The sequence below is a fragment of the Anabrus simplex genome, chromosome 11 (genome assembly GCF_040414725.1).
Source record: "Anabrus simplex isolate iqAnaSimp1 chromosome 11, ASM4041472v1, whole genome shotgun sequence".
NCBI classification, from domain to species: Eukaryota; Metazoa; Arthropoda; class Insecta; order Orthoptera; family Tettigoniidae; genus Anabrus; species Anabrus simplex.
Window position 1 is genome coordinate 73,801,863 of NC_090275.1, and position 22,709 is coordinate 73,824,571.

The following is a 22,709-nucleotide window of genomic DNA, read 5'->3' on the forward strand; positions in this document are numbered from 1 at the left end:
AAATCTTGTACTGCGTAAATTAGGCCTAGGCTACATCAACTTTTAAAGGTTATGTTGACCGCGAGAATATGGTTTAGAAAGTATCAATCCTCAAGTTCTCGAATGCGTTATATTTAGTTCTGCCCGTCACTAATCACAATCAAATTGGAAAGAGAAAAAAATATTAACATTTCCGAAATTACGATTATTCGCGACCTTGAAGTTAGCTGGAAAGCGCGCTCACTGTACAAGTTGGTACGAGTGCGAGATACAAAGTTTTTAAATGTAACGAGCGCACATAAAACTACCATGGTTTTTATAACATTTTAACACAGAAACGTGAAATTCCCAGTCTTATATTAGGACCAAAACAGTATTAGGCAATCCCAAAACTTCCCATGGCTTTATGTGTGTGCAATATCTGCAACAGGTGCAACATATGTTCTGGTCTCAATAACACAATCATACACGATAATACCAAATTTATGTTACTTAAGAAGGAGCAGTTTCTATTCCTGCCTGAAAGCCCAGTGACTATACAGTGCCCTGAGGGAAATGCCGAAAACCTGTTCGGCGACACACTTGAAAAAAGTAAAAAGTAAACATCTAACCCTGGACATAATGGAGACATTTTGCAAGTACGAACATTTGACGAAACTCGTTCAGTCTTCAAATAGAGCTGTCGAAATGAGCTCTCCTTCCAATTGTTGAGGGCACTCCCTGCTTTATGATTTCTGAGGATTCTCTGAACAGTACAGTAGAGTCTCGCTCATCCGACCTTCGCTTATCCGACATTCCGTGTTATCCGACACTGGTAGACTTAATTTGAACTTGTGGTGGAGACTAAATTCATGCACACCCGGTGTGGAGAGTGCGTCCATGGGACAAGCACTGGCCTGACCGCTGGCGGTAGGACAGTTTATTTCTCAAGGACAGCTGCAGTGAGTCTTCAGTCATTGTTCATTGTAGTATTGGTTGGGTGCGGATGTTACAATTTTCATATCCTCTGTGAGTATAGCGAATAAATGGAAGAAAGTGATTGTTTCTATGGAAGACAAGTTGAGTGCATTAAAGACACTGGACAAAGGGGAAATTCTTCAAAATGTGGCTTCAGATTATGTTGTTGGATGTGTTACAGTGGGAGACTGGGAAAAAAACAGAGGGAAGAAATTGAAAAGTGGTGCTCTACCAGAGCAGAGAAAAACATTGAAAAATGTGAGTACGAAAAAGTAAGTGAAGCACTATTTCTTTGGTTATCTCAACACCGAGAAAAGGGCCTGCCAATATCTGACCCCATTCTGCAGGAAAAGGCTGTGTGTTTCCAGAAGGAGTTTAATTAAGGGACCCTAATTTTCCTGCCAGTGCTGGGTGGCTTGATCGGTGGAAAAAGCGGTACGGCATTAGGCAGCTTAATATCTGTGGAGAAAAGTTTCTTTTCGTAAGACATCTGGAATGTTTTCGTTCAATACTGCATGTACTGTATAATTGAATTGATAATTCAATAAACAGAGTACCGTAAAACATGTCCTTGTTTTAGTACTAGAGTATAGCCTTCCTGTTTGTTTCAGTTCATTTTCAAAGTTATTCTGTATTATCCGACATTTTCGGTGATCCGACGTACTCCAGGTCCCGTTTAGGTCGGATAATCGAGACTCTACTGTACTACCTGAATGCGATGCTAAGATGATCCCTTATGCAAGTTCACCGCCGATCGCTTTTCCAGTACAGTACCGGTACTTCTTCAAATTACAACAATGATGGGACATCAATACCAAGATCCGTGCCGTAGCCGTCCTTTCGTAAGATACATTTTCTTGGAAAACGCGTGGTCGAGGATTTACCGTTAATGGGACTGAAATTTCTGGACTGTTGATCTGGGAAATCGTTTCTTCGAGGAACGGATAATGCGGGATTTTTACAACGTGATTTAATTCGGATGCTCACGGGACCACGTAATTTGAACGAATGTTACGGGAAAACGTAGTTTCCGGGAACTTATAATCGAGGTTCGACTGTATACAAACTGAAGGAACTAGTTCTCTACACACGTGATACATGATGTCAATATGTTTTGACCTTTCACTCGCATCGTTCTTGCTTAATTTAATTGCTGCTGCATTGTCAGTAACAAGGTGTATCCATAAACCTTTCCAGCCCTTGCTCTGATGGCAAATCTTTCATCCAAGTTACTTCTCGAGATACCTCTGCCATTGCATGTATTCAGCATCTGTGGTAGATCTAGCAATAGGACTCTGCTTTTTACTATACCAAGGCACTGCTCCCCCTGCCACTGTGGTTACATACCCACACGCTGATCTTGACTCAATATCTCCTCCCGAATCCGCATCACAGAATACTTGTACGGACTCTTCACAATTTTTAAAACATAACTTAAAATCTCTAGTACCACAATGATACCTCATGATATGCTTCACCTCTTTCCAATCTGTAATCTTAGGTTTTTGACAATTTTGGCTAACTTTACTTATCGCAAACCCAATGTCAGTTCTAGTATTACTTGACAAATATAGCAAACTTCCTACTGCACTGTGATAGAAGATGGTACAATCAAATTCGTGCTCATCGTTTTCAGCTGCTGTATACCCCTTGGTAAAATAGTCTTACTCGGTTTAGTCACTCGTGGAAAAATCAGCAGGTAATTTGTCTATGTACAGACTTGACTCAACATAACCTGTCCTTTTGTCTGTTCTATTTTTATTGACAGTAAGTTTATCGCTTTCCCTAGATCTTTAATCTCTTAACTCATCTGCCAACTTTATTTTTACAATCTTAACATTTTTGTTATCTATTACAGTATATATCGTCAACATACAAACCAATGATGCAACTCTCCTTTACACGCACCCATGGTTCTTTGACACATCTTAGCTTTCTTATTATAGCATCAACACAAGCATTCCAGTCTTTACTCTAATTTGGTAGTCCATAGATACTTTTCTTCAATTTACATAAATGGTTTTGGACATCCTTTTCTACGAACAAATCTGGTGGTTCCATGTATACAGTAAAACTGATTTCACTATTTAAGTGAGCACTAGTTGCATCTAGATGTTCTACAGTCCAACCTTTATGTATTGCAATGCTTATCAGCAGTCTCATTGTTTTCCTTTTTATAACAGGATTAAATGTTTCATCATAATTAAGGTTAATCTGTCTCTTAAAATCTTGGGCAACAAGTCTGGCCTTATATTTCTGAATGTTACTCTCACTGTCATATTTCCATCAAACCACCAACTTAGAACTAAATACTTTGATATCTGATCTTTTTACAGTTTCCTAAACATCCTTTCTCATTCCATTGATCTCCACTTTCATGGCTTCCATGCAGTTGACACAGATGTTGATTCCCATAGGGAACCCAAAATATTTGTCCTGAACAAGTAAATTTTTAATACCAATGTAGTTGGTCAGTTATTGGACATTATAAATTTTCCAGCTAACTCATTCCTGGTTGCCAGAGTTTCGCCCTAGTGTGCTAAATTGGGTTCATCAGTTCGTAAATAGCACACCCGCCAAGACTCATGGCTAGTGCATACCGTGGAGGCCACTGCGTGGGCTATTTGGAGTCACCAGCAGTGCCAATGCACTATGAGAGACTCTCATTTCCAAAAATTTATGCCTGCCTGGTCATACCGAGACCAGTACGATACTCAATGTCTCTCCTAACATACGTCTACAAAGGCCACCAGAGGTCCCATTTGATCTAAGAATATCTCCTAGTACCCTGGGGCAAAATATGGTGTCCTTTTCGCCTAACTTTTACAAGCTACAGTAAAATTTAAACTCGTAAGAGGTTTCTTCCAGGCCAACTTCGGCCAACGTTTCGTCAAACGAGAGTTTTCAATTAGAGAAGACATTTTTCTTACCTTCAAAAATTGACATAAGTCATCTCACACTTACGTAAAGTAGAACTTGGAACCTCTAAGTTCCTTTTAGGCTTTAAAGTGTTACATTTTGTATTTAAAAGGAACGTAATATATATATTTTAAACTGGAATATACTCAGTATTTTGAAAATGAACTTTGAAATTGGACTTAAGTTCCTTACAATTTTTATAACCTTTACTTGTCAATTCAAGACTTGGTGAAATTTCTTTAAGATTATTTTCACTCAGTATTATATTAGGCCTTACTTACTTTGAATTTCAAGGCACCTAACCTTTCAATACGGCCATTTTGGTGTTATATTTTGTTTTCGTATGTTTCAAATATAGAAAACATGCTTGTTCTTAAACATTGACACAATCTCTTTTTGTACATTGAACTTCGGCGACGCAAATGTGAACCCAGAACATCAAGTTTCTATCAGGCCTAAGCAGTGATTTAAAGAATGGTGTTATTTTTGTTAATTTTAATCTAGTTTTTAAGAAGTGATTTCAGATCACACTTAATCATTTAAATCTTCACTCAATCATTCACAAGATTTTTACATTTTCATGTGTATTGTGCATTGTTTTGTGTGTTATTTTAAATAATGTCTGTTTCTTAACACGTTCACTGCGTAGTAGCAGAACGTGACATACCCGCCAACCTGAGCAAAATATTTGTGTGGGACTCTTTAAAAGTTGTAATTATCAAAGTTTTGTACGTTGGTAAGACGAGTTCTATCAAACTCTTGGACTTATCCCACTCATGCGCCTCGTGCGTGACCTGCACGGTGGTTGAAATCGAGAAGTAATACTGGTCACCAGACAGATCACGCGCCACGCGCGTTGGTAGGATACTGCGCATCATTTACTGCAGAGAGCAAAGAAATGCATAAAGTATGTTACAGACATAAATATATTCATATTTACACTTATCTATTGCAGAATTTGACAAAACAAAAATGAAACACTTTCGCTAATAAAAGTGATCAGTATAACAAAAATGAAAACCTATAGCTAACACAAGTGATAAATCAATGTAACAACAGTCAGTCTTTCTTTAGTGAACAGTGGGAACTACAAAAATGGCAATAATGTAAAACTATAAGTAAGAGAAAGACCGTCTAGAAGTCGAACTTGTCCCATGATCATTACTTATAACCATGATATTCCCTAAAGCAAGGCGTTAGGCAGAAACATGGAAAGTCCGGGCAAGCTGAACAGCAGAAAATGGTGTCCTTCCTGATTTTGTACTTTTCGCTGCAAAGTCTGCATCGTTTTCTCTGCGTCTTGGTGTTAAGCGCTTTAGGCAAGTGAATTGCATGACGTCCACTTTCTGCTGGTTTTGGTAGCAAGTTCGGAACTATCTCCAAGTGAATTTCATGGAGATGAAATATCTTTTCTCTGCTGTATATGTTGTACAGGAAATGTGCATTATTCAACATCATATGAAATATACATATCCCCAGTTTCTTGTACCAACGAATTGATTTATGGGTCCGTGGATAATAGGCCAACATCTGATCCTGCCTATCAACACCCTTCATATTTATGTTATATTCCACAACCATTTTGGGCTTAATTTTCTTCTGTTCACGCTTGTTTGTGATCTCAACAAAATCGCCTTCATATTCGCTGGAGTTCACGAGAACATCTCTTTTTATCTTTCCACTTACTAACACATACCCCTTCCTGTGTGTAACGGTTGATCACTTCACCCCTCTTCAACCATTTGGCTTCAACTTCTGGTGGGTTTCCCTTCCTCTTTGCTTGCAGAGTTCCGGTACAATAGGTCTGCTTGTGGAGAAGCTCTTCTGTAAGGCTAACAGAGTTGTAAAAATTATCCATGAAGAGGGAATGGCCTTTCCCTTCCAGCCCTGTCAGCAACTTGTTCACCACTTTTGCAGCATACCCCTGACCACTAACCTCAGGATCTTTACTGCCACTGTATATATGAATTGCGCGGATAAGGCCATTCGGCTGAGCCAAAACATACAACTTCATACCATATTTATGACGTTTGCCTTCAATATATTGTTTCCATCGCAACTGACCTCTCGCGGGATGGGTGATACAGTTATTTCATTTTATTATTGAAATAATCCATCATTGGGCGAATTTTGTACATTGGATCACCCGAGGTTCGCTCTCTTTGGAAATGTAATCATCTCAAAAGCAGTAAAAATCTATCTCTTGACATGAATTTTGAAAACAAGTTAAATAAGTAATGTTTCTTCCAACAGTCATTTATGTTTCAGGCAGTTCGATCCCATATGAAACACTATGCTTATGAAAGTTTTCATTTCATCAGCAGTGGTGTCCTTTCAGTCTCTGATTCTTGACCTTTTCCCCGTGCCTTCAAACAGAACGTACTTTGAATAGCCGTTACATTCTTCAGCAAGAAATTCAAAAAAATTGGGGGGGGGGGGTCTGTGTGAAAAAAGTTCACAATAGCTATAGGAAGTCGTCTGCAGTGGGATAACTTTGAGTCCTCTGTTGCCCGAAAACTGAACTTTTGGTATTGCAGGTGGATGAGTAGGAAACCACTTACATGCACTAGCAGCTGCCGATACCTGTAGCGATTGCGGAGATTCTTCGCCTGGAACAGTGTGTTGATTGTCTTCATGTGAAGGAACGTTTGCACTACCTTAAAGATTCCCACTGGTTTCATTCGTATCCAAACTTTGACTCGAAAAACTCCCATCTCATCATCAGACTCATCTCCGACATGGTCAAGCAACGTCACAATATCTCTATCATTACAGAACTGCCGAGGCAGTATTCCTTCTATAGATGTGCGCCTCTTATTGGGGGATCTCGCGATGTTGAAGGAACCACAGTGTCGGCCATCTCAAAAAAAATATGAATAAAATGAGAACATAGCATCACGATGCAGTCAAAAATGATTACTGCAAGTTCTTTCAAGTTACTTATAAATATTATGCAAGAATAAATGACAATTACAAGTTCTTTCGTGTTATACACATATATGATGCAAGAATAAATGACAATCACAAGTTCAGTTCTTTTACTGAACATATTGCAGTAGTGGAATTTCTTTCAAAAGTGGAATTGCTCGTAATTCTCGTGAAGTAATAATAAACAGAAAATACATTCTTACCTCGCATTGAAGTGGTCTTCCTGCTCAAAGATCCCATAAATAAATGACGCATGACGACAACTCTGGAGAGGAAATACGGAATTCGCATGCACAAACATGGCTACGGATGAATCTGCTAGTAGACTGGACATACACGATGTGCGGGATGTCAATCGGAGCCTTTCTTACCATGCGGGAAACCTGTGATTTACATTTCCTAGCAACCATCCGATGATCATAGGTTATTTACAGCGGTGGTTATTTACAGCTGTGTCCAATGGATTACATTTAGCTAACACCACACAAATAGATTTGATGACAAACTACAGGATCAACATTTACCAGTTCCCATTTCTATTGAAATATTAATGATCAGCAGTATTAGAACTAACAGTTCTGTGTGTATTAATTAATACTTGAAAAAATTATTCTCAATGGTGAACATACTCAAGATGTTAGACCTAGTTCATTTTCAAATTTATTCATAATTCCATCCCAGTTTTAATGTCACTTTGTATATATTTGTTTTCATTTGTTTTATGTCAACTGTGTGTGTTACAAGTGAACTATGTAGTGTGATTGGAATGTTTTTTTTTTTTTTTTTAAAGACTTTATTTGGCGAAGTACTATATAATGTTTTATTTATTATGACCTAACCTGTACTGTTATTTGTAGAGCATAAGATAACGTAATGACCTAACCTGTACTGAGTAAGATTGGTGACGTGCATTTGTAAATAGTAGAATTCTGTTCTATAGTTCCTGGAAAGATCCAGAATGTGACATAACTTTTGTACAGGGTGTGTTACTTTGTTTGTAATGTATTCTAGAAAATATTTCTGACTGTTCTGGAAATACGACTTTCGCGATCAGGCGTATTCTAGAATGTTAGTCAAAGTTCGTGATCGAAAGTAAGGTTGTGATTGGTGAGTCTAGGTGGCGATAGGGAACTCGTGCACGCTGATTGGCTGCCTCCAAGGCCGGAATTTCCTATATATAGTGAGCGAGGCAGTGTTCGAATTAATTCTGTATCCTGAAATCTGTCGGTCTTGGTCTGTCTGCAAGCAGCCTATCTGGTTGACGTCCCCCGGTTTCCGGGATGGCACACTCCTCGGGTAAGCACTCTTGAATTCCGTTCCTGCTAAAATTTCGGTAATGTTCCGATTTGCTTTTCATACAGGAGTCTGCCCTAACCTCGCCTAGATTCACCAAAATTAGTTACATGACGGCTTAGTTTTTTCAGCTGGACTTACCTGTTCCTTTCTGAGGCATTCCCATTTCTTGTTTCACTAAAATACGTAGGTTGTAGTTTAATATTATTTCCCTTGGGGTTTGCCTCTGGTAGTTCTGTATCACTTGAGGTACGCTAGATTTTGGAGAAACTTTTCCACTTCACTGTATATTGCATTGTACAACTGCATTGGTAAATAGATGTATAGTTGATTTGAAATTTGAATTTACACTGCTACGAAATAAGCTATGTATATCACTGAACTTATAGCTCATAACTCGGAATTGTTTGTGAAATGTATTTGTAAAATTATTTGGTAAATAATATTTTTCAAATCTAAGGATCACGGCCATTTATTTCGGAATCCGCTATCTAAGCCATGTCCATGCCTTTGGTAGGTTCCCAGCCCTTTTCATCCTCCCGGTTTGTTGTTCACTGGTTGGCCCTACTGATATTTACGTACATGTTTTGTTGGAGATCCGCGTAATGTCAGCTACTGTTTTTCTGAGTGTGTAGTGATTTCTTATATAGTGTAATTTGCTCTTACATTCCCCTTTTAACTCTGTTTGTGCCTTGTTTGGTGTTACCACTGTAGTAGAGGTAACAGTGTGCATGTACATTTGTTGACTTATTAGGTGTTTTACATTAAGGCTGAAGATGGCCAGCACCTGCCGAAACTAGTCCCTAATTAATGTAATTTAGAATATTACATATTATAGTATTGAAAGGTGGACCGTTACTACATCATCTTCCTTCCAAGTATTGGACCATGTGACCCGTTACGGTCTTGCATTTTACTTTTTGCAAGACTTGAAAGCAATCAAATGTCCTTCCGACGGGTTGCTAGCCTGAAGGAAGCCATTACTACATTAATTCAATAATTATATTGAACCATCCGATGACGCGCTAGGCGCGTGCTTCGCACGTGCTTATAAAGTAGCATCATGGGCGCGTGATCCGCATTGAACGTGTTAAAAGTATTTTAGGATGAAGATGACGGGGAATAACCTTTGAAACCGGTCCCAGTTTATAATTAAATGTTTTAAATAATATTATAGCATTGTTTATCGTTCTGCAATGAGATTTCATTTTACGAAAATAAATATCACACGAGAACACGTTCACTTCCTTATATAAATTACTTTGTCACTAAGTCGCAACACACAATTATACTGTACACACTAGCAAGTGACACTACAACACTTAATAGCAGAATTTCTGAAGTCAATTCTGACAAGTACAGATATCCACAGCACTGACTCGCACACTATAACCAAATACAGTAGAGACAATACACGACACTTACGGATTTCGCCTTGCTAAAATGGGAGACAATTCGACGGTGGCGCTCCTAGTGACTTGACCTGAACAAATCGCGCTAAATTCAAATATCAATGGAAATGTATATACGGAAATGGATAAATAAATTACGTCTAGAAAGACAGTGGTATTGAGATATTAACTTCAAAGTTGCTAAAGCAATTCTGGATAAATGAATGAAGAATTATTTAAAAGGTTATTATTCAAAGACTGAAATCAGACATATAAACAAGGTGTGAAATGGACTGCTGTGAAATAGCTTGATCTTTCATTTAGGCATTACTTTTTTAGCTTTAGCATACCTGCCTGAAATCTTACGGTTGGATTTGTCTTTTTTCCTCATTTAAAAACAATGTATCATCACATTAAGACACTTGTCAATAAAAATATCGGCACATTCCTTACACATTTGATGCAATGAATTAACATTCAACATTTAATAGCTGGACAATTTTCCTCTTAACATGAAGCCTACTAACAGAAAGAAAATCTATAAAATCCCGGCTTTAATCTGAGAAGAGGTATAAAAGAAAGAAAAGTTTGAAAATGTTGTCGATAGTGATGCTTTGAGGAATATTTACGTACAATTAGAGTAAAAATGTCACATACCCTTGGCTGTATAGTCGAGGATTTTTAAAATCGCTGGCCTGGAAATGATCTGAACAGATCTTATAATTCTTATACAAGCGTAACGCCCCTTCTTTATTGTACACTTTATCCAAATCGCTTCTGCGACATTTCAAAACCCACAGATCACACCTACAACAACACATTGGTATTGAAGGTTAACTGCTGCACTATACAATAAAATATGCGTATTATATTTTAAGCCCGTTAAAACATGGGTCGAGCAGGTCAGAAGATTATGAAGTACTATAAAAATCTCTGTCACTGGAAGCTGGAAGAATATATATGCAAACACAATATTACTTAAATACATGTTCTTGTCACGAGGGAACCTGAAGAACGAGCGCGCATTTTTCTCTACTTCGTTAGTACTGCAGCCAAACACAGCACATACCTTTCCCCTCATGTTGAGAGGAAATATCAAGGAATGACACACGCTACTATTTAATTATGTCAACTCACTGAAAACGCATAAATAACACCAAAAACTTCACACAAAAATACACGTGCTCTTACGACAGAATCAGTACCGTTCAGGTCTATCCGCTAGAGTGAGCTCCAATAGCTGTCCCTCGATATCTCGCTCAGTGTCGTGTATTGTCTCTACTGTATTTGCTATAACATACTCTCTCTTGAATTCACCGATTCCACCCCAGTGCCCAACAGTCACTCGCTGTCCAACACAGACTCCCAGTCCAACACTGACAGCTCGATATATATACTGTTCGATCCACCATCTAGAACTCTTCATTTCTGGAGGGTTCCTACAACACTGTAATGGAACCCACTCGAAACATCGATCGACCAGCTAGTCGAATGTAGTACTCCAGTAATAGATCCAGCTCGAACTTTCATTTACTGTTTACCAATACACATAGAAATTTCTCTAACATTCCTAATGTCTCTACATGTATCTGGATAATAAACCTTACAGTAAGTTTCCAGAACCCTTCATATATCCCAATTTATAGTACAATAAATCTAATATACGAACATTATAGAGTTTTGTACCGCTTTTGACTACTGTATATAGATTTTGAGGTTAAGCTTATACACAATACGTATTTGAGGTTATACAAATTTATGATACATATTTACAGGGGAACTATGTATTAGTCATGTTTAATAACATTTAATAAAAGATAATTTAGCATTTAATAAACTATAATTAAAATATATTAAACATAATAATTGAAGGTTTTACTCCAGTTACGATGTCTTACCTATGACATGCTTTGTATTGAATAGGTTGACCAATTATTATGTTCCTGTTTTATTCTCGCTGCAATACAGATATATTTCCAAGTTTTTAAACTTGGATCAGTTTTGCCGTACCGACTATTTGAGTCGTGAGAAAGCTAAATGTGAAGGCTTACAATATCGAAAGCGCATAAAATTGATCAACAATAATGTTATGTTGACCATTGTTAGTTGTGATGTTCTTTGTCTCTTATGCTGCCACTCAACTCCGATAAATGGGATTATTATTATTTATAAGTTTCATATTCCGTATTGATTGGATTCAATGTAATAGACAAGAAAAATGTTCCACCGATCAATACATTTATTGTGGATGAACTACTACACTACACTAGTACCGGTTTCGACCTATCTTGGCCATCGTCAGCTAGCACACAAATTTACAGTCATGGGATAAATTACAAAGAAGTTACTTAAGAGCATCCGGATGTCTGATAAAAAATGGAAGTAAAATATATTGTATGTTGCGTTAAAATAGCTCTGATTAAAAGTAGTGATGGTCAGAATAAACTAAAACCTATTGATTGAGCATAGACATGAGTACATAAACACATTAAAATATATATGCCACATCATAAGACACTAAAAATATATAGCACATTAAACACATTAAAACATGGTATATTTTAAAAACGTCTATTAAAATTTGAGTTCATGTTGCGTTGCATTCATTCTTCAATCCTCTTGTAGTTCTTGTGTTGATTGAGTTGAATATCGAGAATGTTCTATGGTTGATATACTTTGTGTTGGTATGTTATAAGAACTCTTGTCAGTAAAATTTAAAAATTAAGTTGAAGTAGCAAGATAGGTTTTAGTAGTTGGTGGTGACACTTGCATAGACGAGAGAAGTTTTAATGTGTTTAATGTGCTATATATTTTTAGTGTCTTATGATGTGGCATAAATATTTTAATGTGTTTATGTACTTTGTCCATGCTCAATCAATAGGTTTTAGTTTATTCTAACCATCACTACTTTTAATCAGAGCTATTTTAACACAGCATACTGCAATATATTTTACTTCCATTTTTTATCAGACATCCGGATGCTCTTAAGTAACTTCTTTGTAATTTATCCCATGATTGTAAATTTGTGTGCTAGCTGATGATGGCCAAGATAGGTCGAAACCGGTACTAGTGTAGTAGTTCATCCACAATAAATGTATTGATCGGTGGAACATTTTTCTTGTCTATTACATAAAATGGGATTATTGCTGCGTGCCGAGTATAACAGCGTGACTGAATATTGGCGGGAAACAGCTGGGGAGTTAGAAATTTTCTTTTTTAGCATGCCATTCCTCTGATTCATACATTTTCTGATACTGCTGGTATGCAACACACTGGTTCACCATAGATTTCCAGCTATTCGATCCCTACTGTCGCGAATTTTTGAATAAGCAGTTGCACACTTAAGGCTGAGGCTCACTTTGTAGTAGCCAAATTAGCAGTGAAGAGGGGTTTCTCCTCTGGCTTGGAGAAAAAATTTGGCTCCAAGTCAGGCAGATTTTTCTGCCACCGGTGTAGTGAATTGAGATTTTCAGACTCGTCAGGTACTCCTAGGAAGCAGATTAGTAAAAGGGAATAGTTCTTGCCCTGGGACTGTCCACTATTCGACCCCCCCCCCCCCGCCCCCCCGCCGAAAAGGGTGAAGAACGTTCACGGATCACGGCTGTCTGCGGATTGGTCATTCTAACTCTGGAAATTTGGATTGTTATAGTACTATTCGATAAATTGAGAAAATGTGTGGTTTTAATTCACTTTATCGAGTATTTCATTTGAAAGCATTGCTTTTAATTGCGCCATTCCTACTGATGTCATTGTAATGACTTATGTAGTGTCTGCCATTATAATGAAAACTCCCAAACCGGATTGTGACTGATGGTAGGCAAGGGCGTCCGCCATTAAAATGAAAATTCCCTAGCCCTGTCTTCATATGAGAAAAAATGTTTGGTGACTTCCCTGCCTCGTTTCTAGGGTAACGTTAAGATCTACCTGACCAAGAATTCTGTATACAATGTAGATCTCCGTAGCAAAGCACGGGTAGATCAGCTAGTTTCATATAAATTGATAAAATTAATCATTTTCACATCTAAGTTTTGGTCGTGGTAAAATTTGCTGGTTTCTTTTAAAAGTGCTCTGGGAATGATAGTGTGCTTTACCAGTATCAGTGTTTTGATCACGTAAGTTTTGATTGCTATATTTATGATAATTGATATCTTCACAAGCATTGAAATTCTCCCTGTATTGTCCAAAGTGCATTATTACTGATAAAAAAAATCATGCTGTTACAACATTAATCTATGTCTTTGTTGGAATGCTCTAAACATTGAGAAGATTATAAGTTTTCAAGAATGTATTTTGTTACAATAGATAAGGCTTCTTGTTATATTGATCTGCATATTGCTGGTATAACTTCCGTGCTTATTAACTTTTCCTTTATCTTTTTTATAGAGGGAATACCTATGGGGTACCAGTATGAAGCAATAAAGAATTCTGATGAAACACATGGAATCCCTCTGCCACCTCAACTTCTTGGTGGAGAAAAAGATTATTACAAGTTGCTGATGAAAGTCAGGTCACTGCTTTTGGTAAGGTGGATTCTGCTTGATCACTTATTGTTATTACTGTTGTTATTGTTATTATTGTTGTTATTGTTACTATTGTTGTTATTGTTATTATTATTATTATTATTATTATTATTATTATTTGCCGAATGGGTCACTTTTGACCATGCAGAATCAACATTTGTTGAGATTGTTGTAATTTCTGTTCCTCTGACCAGGTAGGTCATGTTGGTTTCTTCTCATCTTCCTCAAATACCTTTGTGTGTACAACTTTCCTGATTATATTTCTATCCTGCAGATTTGGTGATCCTAATTCAGCGAGGTCTTTCTCTACTTGCTTATACCATTTTGATCTCGTAACTTTGATTTGCAGAAATTTGTGTATTCAATAAGTAAGTCTGGTGTTATTTACTCTTTCCAAATGGCTTAAAAATTGAATTCATTGCAGTTTTGTTGTATCAGTAAGTTGAGAAATTTAAAAATATATTTCAGAGTTGAGTTTGGAGTAACGTATTCTATTTTTAATTCTGGGCCCTAAGATTTTTCGTATGATTTTCCTTTCTTTAATCTCAAATTTTTCCTTTGTTTTTATGATGTAAAGTGAGCATTTCTGAAATATAGAGCTTTAGGTTTGATCACTGTTAAGTAATGATAATTTTACTGTTCCAGGACAAGCCTTTTTTTAATTATAAGCTTTCTTTGTGCGTTGAAAAGCAATTTCTATTTTCTGAATTCTTGAAGCTTCTGAGTTATTTTCATTGCCATTTTCAGTGATCCATTCACCTAAGAACTTAAATTCCTTTACACTTGCAATTTTACTCGTATCGGTGGCAAGTTCAGGCGGAGCAGTTTTGATGTCATAAATATGGCTTTTTCATAAGAGATTTTAGGTCCTGTTTTTGCTGCTTGCTTGCCCAGTATAGCAATCTGTTTCTGTGCATCAGAGATGTCTTTGGCAGTTACTGCTTTACCATCAGCAAATGGTAATCAGTCTGTGTCAGTTCCCTTCATTAAGGTTGTTCTGAACTGTATCGACCCATCACTGTTTTGGTCTTCCCTTGCGCCTCTTTCCAGCAAATTCAAACGCATTTGCTGACTTTGCCAATGTATTCTCCTCTGCACGCAACACGTGCCCAAACCATCATCTACTGCTTTCCTGCATTTTCTTCTAGATAGGTGCAGTGCTGAAACATTTTAGTAATATTGTTTGAAATGCAATCCAGGCTGGTGATACCAGCTGTCCACCTAAGCATCTTCATCTCCAGAACACTTAGTCTGTGTTCTACCGCCTTTGTAGCTGGCCAAGACTTGGTGCCATAGAGAGGGACAGGGCAGAGAAGTCGGATAGATCTATTGCAGCAACATAAGTTTGTATACTACTACTACTGCTTCAGTATTTTATTGTATCAAGAGTATAGTTTTATGATTGGTTAGTATTAATGAGTTAGAATTTTTCATTTTCACTTAACCTGATATGCTAATTTCGAAATGCAAGACAAACCTTCTGTTATTGATTCGATCTTGTCCAGTGTCGATTTGAGAAGAAATTTAATCTGATGAACTAAATGCCCTTTGCTGGTGATGTTATGATCTGGGGAGAAACTGAGGAACAAGTACGGTCTAGACTCAATGAATGGAAGGTTAAATTCCAGGAGCTTAATCTCAGGTAAGCAAACTCAAAACAGTAGTGATGGCAATAAACAGAGAGGAAAGACCAGTGAACATCGTGCTGGGAAACCATCCACTAGAAAGTGCGGAAAGCTTTACATACCTCAGCAGTGTAATATGTTGAGATACACTAGCCACAAAAGAGGTGGCAAATAGAGTGCAGAAGAGCTCTCACTTTTACCAGCAAGTACAAACACTCCTCTGGGATCCCGAAGTACCAACAAAATCAAAGCTATTGATGTTCAATTAGTACTTCATACCAAAATTAACCAATGGTATTGAAAGCTGCACCCTCACTAAGAAAGACTCATCAAGGTTGCAGGCATCCAAGATGAAGTTCCTTAGGTCCACAATTCAAGAAACCAAACTGGACAAGTTAAGGAATGATGTGGTTAGGAAGGAAGCTGGGATTGTTAAATCATTGTTAGATTGGATCAGCATGTCCAGGCAGAGGTAGTTTGGTCATGTAATGAGGATGGAGCTAACAAGGACAGCATATGTTAACTGGGAGGACATGTGACAGGGAGTACCAGTTTCGACCCCCAATTTCGGGTCATCCTCAGCTGAACAATACACTCACATATAGTACATCAAGCAGTGATTGAAATTACTTTGTCTAGGGAATTCCATATGGTAACAAATGTTTGAATACGTCCAAGTGGGGCATGTCAAATCTGGAACTGACGTTTGTCACTGTGTGTGACACTGCAAGTATGTCTATAAAAACATACTTTTAACTTGAAATTGGTTCGTACACCACTATCTTAACTTAAAGCTAATTTATAAGTATATATGGCTAAAAACAATATATATAAAAACTCCTCATGCACATAAATGTTCATATCTTGCGTATACCCAGTTCATCAGTTGACTTCTGTGTTTGTGGTTTTTGTCAAGGTTGTGCATTTGGTTGATGCTTTGACTTTAATATTACAATTTGCTTGTAAAATTGTCTAGAATTTATATAAAAGATTTTTATCTTCATGTATGTGCATAGAATATGTGGATGGGAAGACCTTTCATGTATTAGTCCTATAGAAGAACTGTTAAGGTCTATACAAATATTTGCATTTTCACGCCATCTCTTCCTGGGGCGTCCCAGAGGTCTCTTCCCACCGGGGCAGTAGTTTATTGTTGCTTTGGGGATCCTGCTTCTGTCCGTCCTGTTTAGGTGTTCTAGTCAATTTCTCTGGTATTCATAGATGTATTCCAATATAGGTGTGCTTTTAAGATTCAGCACTTCTGTATTTCTCATGTGTTCCCACTTAGTGACTCCTGCTGTTCGCCACATGTGTTTCATTTCACCTGTAGTTATTCTTCTCGCATTGCATTTCCTCAGGGTCCACGCTTCACTTCCGTAGCAAAGTACAGGTCTTGCCAAGGTTTTGTAGATTCTTGTATGGGTGTGTTTTTGAGCTAATGATGGTCTAAAAACCTTACTAGTCCAGTCAAGATGTACATCTGTGCTTGCAAAAAGTTCGGTCGTTCTGAATTTTTTATGTTATTAGGACTCAAACCAATATTTAAAAACCAGATGAGACACTTGGATGAGAATTATTGGTTATCGAAAGTAAAAGGTATGCTAGACAAAATAGGAATGGGGCTATATTGGGATAAGGAGATGAACGGTAAAGAAAACAGCTTCATTAAAATACTAACGATTAGAGTAAAGGACATAGAGAAACAGACGATCAGAGCAGAATGTGAAACCAAAAGGACACTAGTAGAATTCTGTGGCATTATCCAATATATGTCAATAAGAAAAAATAGAATCACAAATAGGGAACTAAGAGGTGTGTTGTGGTGGCTTTTGGGTTTATACAAAAATAAGGGAATAAGTGAGAACCATAATGTAAATCAGTGTTTATTTTGTGACGACATAATGGGAGAAGCTCATTTACTGAGAACATGTAAGGGAACGGAGGCACTGAGAACTAAATACCTTGGAGATGAATATAAATTAAAAGTAGAAAGAGAGAAAGAATTTTATACAATAACCAAACTGTTAAATAGAGAATGGATTACCCCAGGAAAACTAGCTAAATTTTTCTGTATTCTAAGAAGCATGTGGAAGAAAGAAATTAAAATGAGATTTGTAATAACAGAAAGTAATAACAGTACAGGTAAATGAGAGTAAATGTAATATACATAAGCACGATGATGACTGTACAACAAGAGACCTCGGAAATACTATAGTTATAAGTTTAGGACTATGTTTCTCTTGTAGTTGTTCAGTGTCCATTTATATTAGATATTGTATATTGCTAAGTAACAGATTTAATTCAGCAACATGCTAACAGTAATGAGTTCCTTACAATGAGGTCGTTTAAGAAATCAAAATGAGATTAGCAATAACTGAAAGTAATACCAGTGTTAGTAAATGATAGTAAATGTAATGTAGATGAGCATGAGGATAGACAAGTAATTTGTAACTATAAGTAGTATTAGAGGAATGAGAGGTAGTATGGAAATAGAAAATGTAATAAGCAAAACATGATGGCAATGTAAGTTAGAAGCGCAGCAGAGAGGTAATATGATGACTGTACAACAAGAGATCTCGGAAATAGCAGATGTGTAAGTCGCTAAGAAGTAAGGGCGACAATGGTTATAAGTTTAGCAGTATGTTTCTCTTATAGTTGTTCAGTGTTGCTTCATACATTAGGAAATGTATATTTCTAATTAGTAGATTTAGTTCATTAATATGTTAGCAGTAATGTGTTCCTTACAATGAGGTTGTTTGTTAGCCTGTTTTTTAGTTTTCTTTGAGACTGTTAGTTTGTTTTGGCTGCTATAGTATAGTAGAGTTGGGAGAGGAGGAGATAGGCCTAACCTATCTCAAGCATAGTGTTGACTCAGTACTTCTGCACGTGTAGATTAGAGTAAGGTGTGTACAGTATTAAACCAGAGGAAACAAGTTGTCAATCAGTCAGCGAAATATGAGCCGAGTATGGATTCCGTCTCGGCAGTGGAATACAGGCGAGGCAGCCTACATGTTGAGCTAGGTCATCCGCACACATGTGGGCTGTCACACGAAGGAGTGGTGAGGAAACAATATTGACAACATAAGGGGTCTACGAGGTTTCGATTTCGGAGCCTCATGAGACGGGTCTGGTCGTGACATCCATGGGAAGGGTGGTAGGAGTTCCTCACCAGGGGGGATGTCGCGACCAGACAGATTTAGGTTAGATGTAGTATATATTCAATGTAAATTTGTCATTTTGATTCTAACTTTTCTTTTAATGTTATAACGTAATAAATAAAAATTCGTTCAGTTAGTAAGATAAGGTAGGGAAGATACATGTTGTCCTAGACTATATAATATTGTTAATGTCTAGGACAAAATAATTCATATTCAGTATAGTAACAGCCAAAAATTGTAAGAGGGTATTGTAAGTCATGTATCATAATTCAAGGAATTGCAATAAACGAATGCTCTCTCCCCAGCTCCAGGCGATCCGGAATTGGGGGACGGGAGTATTCTATTCTATTCTAGTGTTCTAGTCAATTTCTCTGGTATTCGTAGATGTATTCCAATATAGGTGTGCTTTTAAGATTCAGCACTTCTGTATTTCTCATGTGTTCCCACTTAGTGACTCCTGCTGTTCGCCACATGTGTTTCATTTCACCTGTAGTTATTCTTCTCGCATTGCATTTCCTCAGGGTCCACGCTTCACTTCCGTAGCAAAGTACAGGTCTTGCCAAGGTTTTGTAGATTCTTGTATGGGTGTGTTTTTGAGCTAATGATGGTCTAAAAACCTTACTAGTCCAGTCAAGATGTACATCTGTGCTTGCAAAAAGTTCGGTCGTTCTGAATTTTTTATGTTATTAGGACTCAAACCAATATTAAAAAACCAGATTTGCAATTTTCAAAGTGCTGTGCAAGCAGCGGTGTACCCAAAAAAACCATGGAATTTTTGGACTTTTTTCAGGTTTTGCTCAATATCTCAGTGAAGAAAGGTTCTGACCAGTATAGTAATTCTTTGTACTTTTAAAGTAGACTAAATTTGCTACAATTTGAGACCAGGGCAAGCTCTATACAGCCATTCGTTCCCAAGATACAGTTCTTCGAAAATAGGCCATTTTTTCCAAAAAGTGAAAATTTTCCGAAATGTTCACTTATTTTGTGAAATATCTACTAAAATACGCATCCCACGGCAAATATTATATAAAGTGAAGTTGTTGTAAATTTAGTTAGCTTTCATTTGAGACCAGACTGGTACCTGTAGGCTTAGTGGTTCTCTCAAAAACGGCAGATTACCAAAAACAGTGTTAAGTGGGTTTTGGAGGGAAATGAAAATAAACAGTTCTCACAGCTTTTTAGCGTTTCATTTATCAAATAGTTAAAATTTATTTATTTTTGGTATTGTTAAAAATTGATGTAAGAAGAAAAAGGTAATATACTTATCGGGAATGACATAATCATCAAACATTGTTTTACATACCAAATTACATACTAAAATGCTTGTACAAACATCGTGGTACCTACTGTGAGGACAAATTATATTTACACAAAAGAAAACTAATATAAATCATGTAGGTATTGTGTTTTGGTTGCCAAATCATGCCTTGCTTTTTATATTAGATGGCCGGGGCTTGGGCTCGCATGAAGATGGTGTCTCGATGGCTGTGATGGACGCTGGGAGAGGCACCCAGTGTGTCGTCGGCTCATCTTCATCGTCCGAGCATTTCAGCTCCACATCCCGGGCGTTAATGCACAATTTGCCACCGCATGACTGGCAGAGGACTGAGCAGTGGAGGGAAATGCCAATAAACAGTTCTCATGTCTGTTTAGGGTTTCATTTATCAAATAGTTAAAATTTATTTATTTTTGGTATTGTTTGGTATTGTCTTTCTGCACGAGCAGGTCCCAGAACACCCTTTCTAGCATCTACATGAAATTTTTCTCAGAAGAGTAGGAGGTGCCGGATCCATGGTGGTGGGGATGGGGGTGAGTCTCTGAGAAGACAGCTTCTACCCCAATCGGTGGGATTCAAGTTGGCTCCCCACCACTTCTGCACATGGAGGTAGCACCTTGCTGCATGGTGGCCTGACGCTTCTTCCGTCGGTGCAAACAGGCGAGGTTTATGCTCGTTGCAGTGACAAACGTCTTATACCTCAGGAAATCCAAAGTATCCCTCGTGATGTCACCCGCATATAGAGTCACAAAGCACTTGACGGCTTGTGGGGTGCAGTCTGGTCTCAACAAGTGGTTCACTCTTGCTTGTCCCTGGTGATCACTGGGAGTCCTGGTGGTTGTAGGAGGTCGTAGAGTAGTGACAGCAACCAGCTTCGCCCTTCGTGCTCTTCTGAAGGTAGACACTTGTCTCTTCAGTGCCTAAACCATGGAGAAGAACAAGAAGGTTGACGTCTTCTCCCACTATGGTGACCCGATTGGCTACCGCTCTTTTTGAAAGCGCCGTCATGACGATCCCTCGATCCGCATCTTCTTCAGCAACAGCCACTTATACTCCCTCCTTCTGAAAGGCGTCACATAGAGGAGTTATTAGGCATCTCTTGTTGTTCTCATTGCGAAATACATGTTCTTGAGCAATTTGAATTACTGTGGATTTATCGAACGTCAATTCGTAGCTGGAATGAGCTGTCTAGCGCCGGAGTCGTTCCCTGGTGGGATTTTTTTTTGGTAACATCTTCGGGGTAGCCGTCAAAAACGATGGAGACGTTCTTCCCAAAGTGGTTATGGACGTAGGTGGTATAACGCGCCAAAAGTGCTCGAACTGTGCTCTTCCACTGCCACATGCCCTTGTGCAAGAGGTAGCCACCCTCCAAAATGATGTGAGTGCTGTCATCTGAGTATGGTTGGAAAGAGGTATGAAGGTAGAGTACAGAGTGGATTTTGTGCCCTTGCACATCCCCTGTTCATTGAACAGAGACATCGGGAATGGGGCCAAGTCATACTTGTAGTCATCCTGTAAATCCTGTTCAGATTGCTTTGCAGTACACACTCGCTGGAAAATTGTGAGCGAATCCACAGCCACTCTTCTGTTTTTGTCTGGCAATTTAACGGATGCGATACCACCTCAGAACCGTTTGGCCGAGAAAGATCAAAATCGCCACACGCCTGTGCAAGAGTGAACCACTTGGTGAGCAAGTGGAGGTCTTCCTTCGGCCAGACTCCACCCCACAAGGCGTGATGGAAGCAGGCATCAAGTGCTCTGTTGCTCTATATGTGGGTGACATCGCGAGGGATACTTTGGATTTCCTGAGGTATAAGACGTTTGTCACTGCAACGAGCATAAACCTCGCCCATTTGCCATCGACGGAAGAAGCCGCAGGCCACCATGCAGCAAGGTGCTACCTCCATGTGCGGAAGTGGCGGGGACTCAACTTGAAACCCACCGATTGGGGTGGAAGCTGTCTTCTCAGGGACTCACCCCCATCCCCACCACCATGTATCCGGCACCTCCTGCTCTTCTGCGAAAAATTTAATGTAAATGCTAGAAAGGGTGCTCTGGGGGCTGCTCGTGCAGAAAGGCTGGGCTCCACTGCTCAGTCCTCTGCCAGTGATGCGGTGACAAATTGTGCATTAACGTCCAGGATGTGGAGCTGAAATGCTCGGACGATGAAGATGAGCCTACTACAGACTGGGCACTTGTCCCAGCGTCCATCACAGCCATTGAGACACTATCTTCGTGGGAGCCCAAGCCAGGGCCATCTAAGATAAAAAGCAAGGCATGATTTGGCAACCAAAACACAATACCTACATGATTTATATTAGTTTTCTTTTGTGTAAATGTAATTTGTCCTTATAGTAGGTACCATGATGTTTGTACAAGCATTTTAGTACGTAGGTAGGTATATAAAACAATGTTTGATGCTGTCATTTCCGATAAGTATATTGTCTTTTCCTTCTTTCATCAAACATTTTTTAACACTAACAAAACTAAATAAATTTTAACTATTTGATAAATGAAACCATAAAAAGACGTGAGAAGTGTTTATTTGCTTTTCCCCCCAAAAACCCACTTAACACTGTTTTTGGTAATCTGCCGTTTTTGAGAGAAGTGCTAAGCCTACAGTCTAGTCTCAAATGAAAGGTAATTAAATTTATTACAACTTC

The 22,709-nt window shown here is 38.3% G+C and overlaps 1 protein-coding gene across 1 annotated transcript in view; it reads left to right on the forward strand.

The window, feature by feature from the left end:
- The window catches only part of LOC136883184 (protein maelstrom homolog), a 201,234-nt gene that overhangs the window by 21,475 nt on the left and 157,050 nt on the right, over nt 1-22,709 (forward strand). Inside the window, exon 4 of the mRNA XM_067155367.2 lies at nt 13,851-13,987. Within this exon, the coding sequence (XP_067011468.1) occupies nt 13,851-13,987 (137 nt within the window). The remainder of the gene's footprint in view (nt 1-13,850; nt 13,988-22,709) is intronic.